Raw genomic sequence first — 12,573 nt, 5'->3', positions numbered from 1 at the left:
TGTCCTAGTAAGTGTTCAGTAAATCACTTCAACGTTGGAGAAAGAGTTATGAATACATATCTGACCTGACACGGGGAGATGCCGCCTTGCTCCTGTTTATCAGGTTCACCACAAACAGAGTGGCATTTTGGAACAATGCCTGCAGACTTGCGGGTTCTTTTCTCTGCACTGTAATAAAGAGCTTTATTCACTCGCTTAAAGATGGCTGTGCCGCTGAACCTTGATACAGGTGTGTGGCTCACCATAAATACACATCTTAGAAATCCTAGCTGTCTGAGATCTGAGGCTGGCTTTTCACGAGAGTAGTCAACTGATGTGGTAACCCCTATTGACAGGTGCATTTCAGCAGACATTTTGAGATGATTATTTCTAATAAAGCTACTGAATGAAATTCTTTGTGTTCTAACATGACTAGATGGCACTTCTTGTGTCATATATTCAGACAACCTCGCACAGCTATTCTCCACCAACACCAGTGCACAAGCTCTGGTTTTCCAAGTAAAAAGATCAACTTACTGAAGAATAGTTGCTCAGAGCATTGAATAGAGCTCCTGAGTGTAGCAAGCCCTTTGTGAACATCTTCCCCTCACACATTGCCTAGCGGCGCTCTATAAAGCCTGTCTTAACCCTTTCATACATCTTCCCCCTTGTCATTATCTTAACTGGCCACGGCCTTCTCTTTCTATATCCATTTATCCACAGGACCCAGTTCTCTTCACGGGCACCATGAGGAAGAATCTGGACCCTTTCAGGCAGCACACAGATGAGGACCTGTGGAATGCACTCCAAGAGGTACTCCAGCGTGGCTCTGAATGATTCCCCCTCGCCAGCCCAGGGGGGGATCCCTCTGTCCCCCTGTACAATGCTGCCATTCAGCCTCCCTGCTCGCCACAAGTCATGGGGGGAAATCCCATTAGGGCCATGGGGCCCAGCTCAATGTGCGGCTTGTAACTGGGAACCATTGAAAGTGCTGGGGGAGATGTGTTTGGGCAGTCAGGCCAACCAGGATGAAGGCTCCCCCCACAGTGAAGGGCTTCAGCTCCTGGTCCTGCCTCTGAATGGGTTTGGTGGCCTGGATTAAAGCTAGAGGCTGGCCACAAGAGAGCACTGGCCAAGGTCATCAGTGGACCTGGCCCTGCATTGTGCCAGGCGGTTAATGGGTGTGTTTGGATGGCTCTTTAAAGACATCCCCACAGGAAGCCTTTATGCAGGAGTAATGAAGGGTTGGGGCTCTGCTCTCCCTCTCCACAGGTGCAGATGAAGGCCGTGGTAGAGGAGCTGCCCAATAAGCTGGAGACGGTGCTGACTGAGTCAGGCTCAAACTTCAGTGTGGGCCAGAGGCAGCTGGTGTGTCTGGCCAGGGCCATTCTCCGCAAAAACCGCATCCTCATTATTGATGAGGCCACCGCCAATGTGGACCCAAGGTCAGGGGACACTTGAGTCTATAAGAAAAAACATTTTACATCAGTGTAAGAAGAGTCTATTCCACATGTAGCTTGTTTGCTGTAAAGTAGTGCGACTCGAGATGGCTGTTCTTATCTGAATTGAGTTATTTATTTTAAATTATTGTTAATGGTGTGATATGGTAGAGCAGACCAATTACAGTGGGCTTACTGTCCTGCCCAGAAAGCCCCTCAATGACAGATTGATCAGAACATCTACATAGTACATAGCTAATAAATTCTGTTGCAACACCTACATTAAACTATTACACTATTAGTATGACTTTTGAAAAAGCAAAATATGGTTATTAATGGAATTTAATCAGAAATAGTTATTATAAGTCATATTAGGCAAAACTCATAAGTCAGAATAAACTGAATCTATCTTTATAAAATTACAGACCTGTCATACCCTTTGTTTTTATGCCTATTACTGCACCTAGCTCGCTGCTGATGAGCCATTGTTGTGTTTTGAGTAAAATCCCTGCCCAAGGGTCTATAGGAAGAGAGTTTTTTGTGCTGAGGTGTTGTGTTCCCTTCTCCTTTAGAACTGACAGCCTCATCCAGCAGACTATCCGGGACAAGTTTCAAGAGTGCACAGTTCTAACCATTGCTCACAGGCTCAACACTATCATTGACTGTGACAGAATACTGGTAAGTAAGGAAATTTCCATTGTTCAGCACTTCAGCCTGTATTATGAAATGAGTCCACTCTCCTTTGGTATTTCAGTTATTGGGAAACTTTTTAATAATAACAGACAGAAAACAGGTTTTATACAAAAAATAAACTGCCTCCTAATGTTTTGTGTTATCCCTTCACAAACTTTAAGAAACTGTCTTTCTCATCAACTATGACAAACAGCAATTGTGGTGTAATGTAAAACAGCCTGCAAAAACATGTGGCTTGTATTCACTTATACCACTGCACATTAAACACACCTGAGATTCAGAGCTTATAAACACTTCTTTTTTTTATAATTGTCACAGGCTCACTACACAGTGTTTACAGAGTTTTAATTCACTTGCCCTATTTTTCAACAGCTGGGCTGATTTCTCCCTCACAGCATTGCTTCTCATTGAGCCTGTGCTTGTGCCACTTGATCTTTGGCCCTTTCCTGCTACTGCCTGCAGAGGTGCCAATTAGTGCCATTTGTGGCAGCATTTGTTAAGCATCTGTGGAGGACAGGGCACGACCTGGTGGCTGCTCGGTCACTGAGAGGGTTGCTGAGAAAAGTCAAATATCACACAGCGGGGACTGTTTCACACCTACACTCGTGTTAAATGCCCCCAGATTGTCACGCACCCCGGGAGAACTAAATTGGGACGCACCTGAATTGCCTTGTCCAAATCTTAAGCTGTGCCATATTTAGACACAGAATGTTTTTTTTTTTTCCAAGAGACAAACTTTATCTCCTAGTATCCTGCTCCTGAACTGTCGATTATGACAGCAGCTGCAGAAGTCTCCCTTTCATACTAAACACTCCCTGAAACTGTGCTTTAGCGATAACAAACTTCTCATTACCGCTGTAAGGGGATCGAGCTTGTTAAAATTTGTCTGTGATATAATTGTAGTCTTTTTCCGAACTGCTTGAATTGGCACTATTCTTTGTGTGGTTTACATAGTATGTGATGACATAGAAATGATGGTAATTTTCTAGAGTGTCTTAAAGGTGTGATTGTTGGATTTGACTGAGGACCACCCCTGAGCCGCTGAAATGCCGGGATAAATACATGGTTAAATCACTGATCTTCAGTCTGTCAGAGTCAGCGGAGTCGACTTTCACACTGCTAACAGGTTACGCTCATTGTCCGTGGCCCCGTTGAGCAGAAACAGTCACTGGTGTTTGCTGTTGCATGAGTCACGTAAAATGGATGGTTCAGAGGCGCAGAGAACTACTGTTTCCCCATTCATCTTGTGCTGTCTGCATGCATCACTCAGCAGTGAAACAGCTGAAATGTCTGTTTTCTCTGAAGCAAAGTATACAGGCAGTGTCTCACACAAAGCACACACCCACCATTGTATGTGTGATTGCAGGTTCTGGATGCTGGCAGGATCCAAGAGTATGACGAGCCATATGTGCTGCTCCAGAACCAGGATGGGCTTTTTTACCAGATGGTCCAACAGACAGGCAGAGCTGAGGCCACCTCACTGCTGCACACAGCCAAACAGGTAACCACACCCACAGTTGTCCCAGGACGGGGCTGTCACTAAATAGAGTCCAGTCGTGGCACACTAATCCCAGACTCTCCCTTAAACTCCAGACTTCATTGCTCACCTCCAAAATAATACAGTTAGGCAGCAGAAGATGCGCATAACCCTGACAATGCAAAGACACTTGATTACCATTTTAATTTAAAGTGCCTACTTGGAGCATTGCGACACCATAACATTAATTTCATGAGAGAAATTGTCCCTTTGTAGATTCACATCCTCTGATTTCATCGCAGAAACTCTCTGTATAATCTTTTTTTCCCCTCATAATGTAATGTTGAGATCATTTTAGAGATGATTCTAGAAAAGCAGCTTTCTTTGCACCATATCTATTTTGAAATATTGGGTTTAACTTCATCGCGATTTGGGATAAACTTTCTATGGGGATTACTGTAATAGAGAATGTCCATATTTTTTCCCTGTGAAATTCATTTGTGATGTATTTCCCCTTCAGACACTTAACAGATAAGAGCCGGCTATTCATTGTTCAATTCCATTTTATGTGCATCTGTCTGGGACTACAGATACCGTATTGCAACTTCAAACAGGTCTTTGTGAAATAAGAAAAAGTAGGCATCATTTCATTTTCTCTCTGTCCCTCGTACAAATTTATCAGCAGAACTGTATCTTCTCAGCCAGAGGAGTGAAATGAGTAAAATACTGATTTCAAAGACTCAGCACACTGTGGTATTATTTGGTATCGTCTTACCCTGCACACTGGCGGATTGGTAGTGACATTGTTCGAGCCCTTACGTTTTCCTTTCTTTATTGTAGGGTGCTCTCCTTAGATCAGATTACTGCAGCATCCATAACTGTCTAGCACCACTTATTAAATACTGAGATGGTCCACATGTTGTGTGTCAAGTTTCTATAGTTGTCAGTCAAGGTTTAAATACATTCAATAATCTGATATCAACCCCCAGCTCCTTTGTCCATGTTGAAAGAGAATCTCAGAGTAGACAGTGTATCTGTAGAGCTGTTTCCAACCTGTTTTTTTTTTTTTTTTTAACATGTTTCGCCTCTTTTCCACAAACTTTCTGTTGCTGTCAGAGCCTCTTTGTGTAAATGAATCAAGTATTTTTGTAGACACTTAAAGCAAACACTGATATCTACCAAGGCAATTTTTCAAACACAATCACACAGCTCAGCTTTGAAGTCACTGTTGGAGAAAATTAACTCAAATAAAACAAATAATTTCAGTGATTATCTCTGATACCCCCCCCCCCCTTGAATGTCACAGTTGTTTATAAGGCTAAATAAGCCACTTTTGCATGACTCGATGGGTGACAAATCCCTTCACCCGACCCCGACCGGATCTGTCATAAAACACACCTTAACAGATCGTAGCTTAGATTGGACTGTGTGCTTGTATTCTGTAACACTGCGTCCCTGATACACTTCCAGGTTTACATGAACAAAAAGCGAGTGACAGATGTGCGCTGTGCCAAGGACATCTGTGTCATCTTTGAGACGTCTCTTTGACAGTTTGGAGAGTCGCTGTGGCCGTCACTGACCAAATCCTTTACCACATATTCTTAGTTCCTTTACTGTGCATTAAAATGTGTTTAGACTTCCATAGAGTCATATGTGCTGCATTTGACTGTCATAGTCCTTTGGTCTGTAATGGAAAAGAGGCAAGTGTCTGAGGCAGGCTGTGCCTTTATTGACGGCATATTACTGCATGGCTGTTTATTGATTACACCCCGCTATGTTTATGTATGTGTGTTCTGGCCTCTTGGGTAGCTTCAATCCTGCACTGGTGCAGAAAAAGAGTGCAGGTATTGGGTGTCTGTATCCTGGTGCAATAAATTGTTGGTGTCTTTAATTATTCTTTTAAAGCAGACATTGTTTTGCAGGACTAAGGTCTTTTTATTATTTGGAAAATGCTTGACAAGATGAGGAGAAACTGAGAGGAGACACCAATATTTTCAGCAATTATTGTGCCTTAATCAGACTATTGATTCTTTGTAAGTGCACTGTTTTTATTGAATAGTCGTTCTGCACTTTGACCATAGTGGTTTTATGTCTACCTCAGCTCTTGTCAGGAAAGAACAGATAAGTTGAAATGGAACATGTCATTTAATGGCAGTGATACTGACGAACACCAAGGAACATGGGACAGAAGCTTTAAGTTAATTGCAGATGAACTGCAAACTGAAGATTTTACTCCAGTGTAAAATCAACTTTCCCTCTTTGCTCTTTTTATAAATGTGCTGTTGAATATGTAGAACTTTTTACTTTGGCAATAACTTGAAATTTAGTATGACTATTTATAGCTGTGTATTTATTTACACATTGTTTTCTATATCTTTGTGTATGCGTATTTATCTTTTACACTAGTTGAGTTAATATAAAAGTTTATATTTCAGTGAGTTTGCACTTTGTGGTTGTTTAGTCATATATAAGTGATACAAATGGTCACTTATAATTTACAGCAGATGAAATTCAAATTACATATAATAAAACTGTATTTCTAATGTTTCAGTACTGTCTTCATTTTACTCTTAAAACATTGTTTTCTCCTATTACACTGACTCATTAACCATTTCCTCCCGCTATTGCTCATCGTATATTCAGTTGTCTGAATGGTGTGTTTGCCCTAGGTCAGTGATTACAACTGGTGTTGACCACGATGGTACAAATTGGTAAGTGGTTAAGGAAACAACCTGGTGATTATTGTGTTGAGTCAAGTGATTTTTACATTTTGTTTCTCGGGTGGTAAAGTGGTGCAGCTATTTGCTCCATTATTTTGACACATTGGGAGCGCAATATGACGATTAAATCCTAATTACAATGTAATTTTTTTCAATTAGAAAAGAGCTGTTTAATTCGCCTTTATGTAGACAAGAGCAGAGCAGGTGATTACACATTCAGAGATGGCTGTCAGTAAATACTTAGCTCGGTATAAAAGGCAGTATTTAACCAGGCCCAGATTTGGGTCGTGAACTGCGGGACATCAGTTCCTTTAAAAGCTGAGTGATTTACACAATTCATTAAAGCCAGTGAATCTTCAGCCAGCGTCATATTAAATGGTTACTTACTCTCAAATAGCCCCTTGGGAGTTGAATTGTTGGCTTGCGAATAGATTAAAGTTTACATTGAAAAGAGAAATTGAATTCAGAGGTAATCAATAGCATAATGGGCCAGTGAGAGAAGCCTGCTGCCTGAAATGAAATTACCATATTTTTAATCTTAATTTTCCACTCTGTTTATCTGACAGTGTGGATGTGCAATCCAAACAGATAATGAGAGAGTGGGATATTGACAGTGGGGTCCTCTGGAGTGCTTGTTTCAGTGATTAAACGCTGTGATCTGTGATTACTTTGTGTCGGGTGTCAGGCTGGCGGCCAGGGCCCGGGGAGACACAGGCACATAGCAGCTGGAGCATCATGGGTCTCTGAGGTGCTAATGCACCTGACACAGCATTGACAGCATCCGAAACCCTATCAGGGACTGCACCACACGGCAGCTGCCACAATAGGAATACTCATGGCACTATCTACATCAGAGTCAGCATATATCCTCTCTGCTCTCCCCTTGATAACAGCCAGCACAAGAATGGTGACAACAAAGTTTACACAATAAGTATTATTAACCAGATACCTTCCTACGTTTCCCAATAATACTGCCATTTTAAGACATATCTGAATAGGTGTGCGAATAGCAATGCTGTCAACATAGTGCTGATATAGCTTTAATAAAATAATGTGTGAGAAACCTGGCTGGCCACACAATGAAGTTTAATCCCAAAGAAATAAAACACAAAATAAGAGTCAGCACAATGTGGAGGCAGTGAATGAAATGATGAATTCAAGCTGTAGCATCCACACTTTAAGAGAAAAGTGATACGCTGGTGCTGATTTGAGGATGAGATACATGCTCTATTCAGCTAAAGATGTTTTATTGTCAGTTGAGAGAAGAATAATGTAACAAGTATCTGTAACAACTGAAAGTGGTGAAAATTGTTTAAGGTTGTTTTGTTATAGGCCAATAAATAAGTAGTCTCAGGGCCATTTTTGGTTGAGGAGACAATGTTTTTCACAAACTTTCTGTTGTGCCAGCATTTTCTTTTGTGATGGATACTGCTGTTTGACAAATGGAAACAAATTGCATGGTGCAGGCGTCTGAATGGCAGGGAGTTGGGGAGTGTCAAACTCGGTGCTGAAAGACGATGAAGCGGGAGCCTCAGGTTTTTGTGGGCGACTCAGACCTGACTGATCCCAGCATAAAGTACTTGTTGAAGAGAAGGAGAAAAGGAGAACAGGATTTCGACAGGCTGCAGTGAAATTAGGAGAATTGACTATGGCAGCTTTGTTCCTGGCTGGTGACATGGGGTGGGGGAGATGGGGAGACTGGGGTGATTCCCCAGAGATTCTGCGCTCAGCCTTTCTAAAGTGACTACAAACTGAATATCTGACAAGTTCCCAAGGCCTGACATGACTCTGTGTAGAGCTACGGAAAACAAACAACAAATGGCAAGTTTTTAAGATACATGTGGTGACACTGGATGTAGTGTGTAAGAAAATGGCTTTTTATCTTGTTAAAAATAGGCGCTCAATTTGGAATTTGTTGATGCTATATTTTCTAGATCGACGCAACAACCTAGTTAGACCTAGTTTTTCCCCTGTGACAGACTTTGTGAAAGTGGAAAAATGAGAAGTACCAAATGTTGATTTCCAACTTATAATTAGTAGTTCCTCTTTGGTGTAGTATCATAAACAAACACAAACATTAACTGTGAGTAGTTCCTGCCAGCCTGCACACGTGAGGTTTAATAAGCCACACTGTATCACGGTGCCTCAGCAGTTTAGTGACCACCCCAGCCTGGCCTTATGGACTGGCCAACTTATTCTGCTACAAACAATAATTATAGGTCACACATGTAATGGATGATGCTTTGTGAACGCTCCAGGCTGTGGTTTGTTGAGTGTGAGTATATTTGAAATTCAGTAGCTAATTTTAGACAGATTTAGCAAGTATTTTATACACACATTGCTTACACAGAATAAAAGAGCTGCTCAAATGAAAAAAACAAAACACGTTTATTTAGGGAAAAGAAAACTGAAAGAAACAGAGCAAGTGGTCCCAAAGAAGCCTGGATTTTTTTAAAATTGTACCTGTCTCTGCTACTTTGAACCAAACTGGCTAATGTGGCCCTTTGAAAAGCCACCAAGTAGGAAACCTCTTTGCATGCTTTAGCCTTAAATCCCGGGCATGCTCTGTCACCTTCCAAAAGTGCCGTTTGATTCTTCAACTGCGAGAGAAAGAAGCAAAGTGGAGGGCTAGACAATAGCAGAGGGCTTATCTCATCAGTAAATAAGGCTTATTGCTTAAAGCTATAAAAGGCTATGCTTATTGGTGATGTCATGCCTTTGTGGGAGATTGATGAAGCTTGAGGCAGGGGGCATAATGTGAGAGTGAGTGTGAATGTGTATGTGTGTGTGTGTGTGTGTGAGTGTGAGTGAGGAGGAGGAGGAGGCCTGGTGCAGCACACTCAAGAGTTTCTAACTTTCCCTCTGCAGTTTGATATAATTTAAAATGTATGACATATATTTTAACTGCTGCTGCACTAAAATTGCAGTCTTTGGTGGTAAACTAACCCAAATGTACTTCAAAGTTCCATCTGGCCAGGGGGCTTTTATCCTTGGCCATGAGAGCGGTTGATGTTCTGTGCATGTAAACGTGCAGCTTTGGGTAAAGGTGGGGACAGCTTGTGTCCCCCATTATTGTCTGGTTGCATTTACGTGGGTCCAAGGGCCCACTGTGTCTTTTCGGGTTACTTTCTCATCATTTCTCCTAATGTAGAGACCCACAGGGTTGGTGGCAAGCGCACAATGCGGCTGTTGTATGGTTACTGTCAGCTCTCTCAAATAAGGCTTCCTGTTCATTAGACTTCTTTTCACCTCCGCACAATGTGCCGGCTTTGCAGCAATAGTGAGTCGACGCCCATCTCTTCAATGCCATGTGAATAGTTCTAAATAGTGTTTATGCAAGCCATTGTTGTCTATTGTGTGTCCAGTCTTAATGCACAGTGATTTGCCTGCTTTTGTAGCCTGGGATACATTATCTTGCTTATGTGGCTTCAGATGCATGCCTGGCCTTTGAGCCAGTAAACAGCCTAAAAGTTAACTCCCTATGGACAATGCTGGAGATGCCTGATAAAGTGGGACAGAGTATTCCAACTGGCCCATTTCATGTCCCACTATAATTAGTCAAACATCGTCTTTCTCTGCTTAGTACATATCTGTTCTAAACTTTGTAGTTCGATCATTTTATAGATTTTCTTTTTTTTCCTGAACAAAGTCACACCTCTCTGATTTAATTTAGAGGACATGATTCTGTCTCTCTACAAAATGTAAGAATTAAAAGAAAGTTTGGAAAAGAGAGTTAAACTTAACGTCAAAGCTGATTTTAAATCATAATCTATGAAGCTTATTCTTCTTTTTTTTTCAATAAATACACAGTAAAGTTGATGCTGTTGCTTTCAAAGATTAGACTGACAGTATCTGTTGCACATCTGGTGAAGAATGTCTGTTCAGTGGGAAGATGTATTTAAACCCTGTGTCTTTATTCTTCAAACTGTCAGTGTGAAAATGAAAGGGTAATACAGATAGACAGCCAGGTGGATAATCTGACACACATCGCGGTCAAAGAATAAAAACTTTTATATCTCAAAGATAATGTCAAAATGATATGCCTCGTAATGGAAATTTTATGTCTGATGACTCCCGTCAGTTACTTTAATACGGATTTCTGATGTTACACGTGTGTGTTTGTACCATCACTTCATTGATTAGGTTGATTTGTAAAAAGATAAGAAGCAAAGCCGTACAAATTGTGCACTTGGTTCAGTTTACATACATTTTCTGCCAGTTTCATATTTCATAGCACATACTATTGAAAACAAAATAGTTTCTATTCTTGGCTAAGTTTTAGTGGCTAACATCTTTCTAACAACTGTTGAGGTTGCTGCCAGAACACTTTGGAAAATGTCATTTCTTAAGTTTGATTCAAAGATGAGCTTACACCTCTTTTCTCTAGGAAAAAAAAGTTGGCGGGCACCTAAAATGTTTTTTTCCAAAAGAAAACAAAATAACCCTGAAAAATGAGAGTAGGAATGAGCAGCATATTATAGCTTTCATCTGTTTGTATTATTGTTCTAAAGAGCGTATACATCACCTCCAGAGAGTAACTGATAGGCCTAACCATTCACTGCTTGGATAGATGCACAAAAGCAGAAGATATCTGCGGCACAGATTACATTATACTCATTTCAAAAGCATTCACAGTCAAGTATGCAGAACAGAAAAAAAGATGCTTTTAATGCCAGCCAATGATTACAGGTGAGAGATGTAACTGATAGTTGGCCCATTATTGTTCTGAGATTTGGTGTGTTTGACCCCCTAAAGCATTCTGCTGCCAAGGGAATTTCAAACAAGCCCGAGACTCGGAGGAAAGGAATGTTATGATTGCTTTCGGTGACACTGATACAACACTGTCACATCGCTGACTCCAGACTACAGGAGAAGCTTCGCTGTGACGGAGCTGAACCTCACTACACAAACACTTAGCAGCAGGCATTTCATTACCCTGTCAGAGAGACACTAGATGCTGCTTTGTCTTTGATTGCCACATCACCTCGCTCTCATGCTGCTGCTTATACATCTGACCTCCATTAGCCCACCAGGTGTGTTTCACATTTTATTTAATGAACTGTAGTCATGAGGTAATTCGCTGACTGCAACAATACTCCTTGAAGCAAGTTTTTTTTTTAAACACCAAAGTAGTGATGTTGACTAGTGTTGCTCCTGGGCTGATATTTTCATTAAAGGCATTCTTATCAAATAATGAAATAAAGAATCTGTTTCTTGCCCAATGTTATTACCTCCCACAAATCAAAAGGTTTCCAGTGTAATGTCCTTGCCTCCCATACCAGTTAATTAGGTAGCGTTGTCCTACATACTAATGCTACTTTCATGAGAATAATCTGAGACAATAAATCTATCTCTTTTGTGTCCTTATGCAAGCCCTCTTAATTAATATCAGCAAATACAAACCAAAGTTAATTGAAATTTGAACATCTCATCTTTATAGTTAACAATAACACAATCGCTAGTGTTTTGTTACTGTTGTTGAATAGCTGGTATCATATCTCTATTTATTATTTCACTGATCGCTCTCAGGGTTGCAGCATAAATAAAAAGGAAAGAAATGTCTTAACTATGAGTAAACACAGGAGGCAATACATGCAACCCCAACATTGATTTAGACCGAGACATTAATATTCACACTTTCCAGATAATCATAGCATGGTGTACATGATTTGTTTTCATTGATTAAGTGACATTTCTCCACCTTCTCTCACCGTTGTTATTAATATAGTTTGCATTGATATTATTTCTGCATTAACAACAATTTCACCCAGTGAGGGAGATTACAGGACTGACGCAAAAGAGTAGCATCTCTGTGGCGGATAGCTTTAATCAGAGCCCCTTTTGATGCAAAATCTTTACAACTTTAATCAATCTTTATGGACGAGCTTTTCAAACTGCATATGCAAGTTTGAATAGCATAGTTTTAAAGAGGCTGTGCCCTCCTGTCAGATATCTGATATGTTTTGCAAATTACAAATCCTTCTAGGAATATGAATTAGGTTGTGCAACCCGAGTGTTCCCTTCCATTCATGGTGTACACAGTTCAGATTTCACTTGGATTACATGAATTCTTAGCACCGACAAATGTAATCAGGCCAACAATTCCCAACTAGCGTGGGATTGTAGTACACAGAACCCTCAACAATGCATAATCTGGCATGCTACTATTTCAGTAGGATTTTTTTTTGTTATCACACTCCTTTTGTCATATTGGCCCATGAACAGAAATAGCTAAACAAAATAAATAAATAGATAAACAGTGGGT

General features: G+C 40.7%; 1 protein-coding gene across 1 annotated transcript in view; it reads left to right on the top strand.

Moving 5' to 3' along the window:
* The window catches only part of LOC121194291 (ATP-binding cassette sub-family C member 4-like), a 33,291-nt gene extending 27,253 nt beyond the window's left edge, over nucleotides 1-6,038 (top strand). Inside the window, exons 27-31 of the mRNA XM_041057077.1 lie at nucleotides 703-792; nucleotides 1,252-1,424; nucleotides 1,991-2,096; nucleotides 3,478-3,612; nucleotides 5,059-6,038. Coding sequence (XP_040913011.1) covers nucleotides 703-792; nucleotides 1,252-1,424; nucleotides 1,991-2,096; nucleotides 3,478-3,612; nucleotides 5,059-5,136 — 582 coding nt within the window. The 3' untranslated portion in view covers nucleotides 5,137-6,038. The remainder of the gene's footprint in view (nucleotides 1-702; nucleotides 793-1,251; nucleotides 1,425-1,990; nucleotides 2,097-3,477; nucleotides 3,613-5,058) is intronic.
* The last annotated feature ends 6,535 nt before the right edge of the window (nucleotides 6,039-12,573 follow it).

Source organism: Toxotes jaculatrix, chromosome 15, assembly GCF_017976425.1.
Source record: "Toxotes jaculatrix isolate fToxJac2 chromosome 15, fToxJac2.pri, whole genome shotgun sequence".
NCBI lineage: Eukaryota > Metazoa > Chordata > Actinopteri > Toxotidae > Toxotes > Toxotes jaculatrix.
Note: the sequence above shows the minus strand (reverse complement) of the source record. Positions and strands in the feature narration are given on the sequence as shown.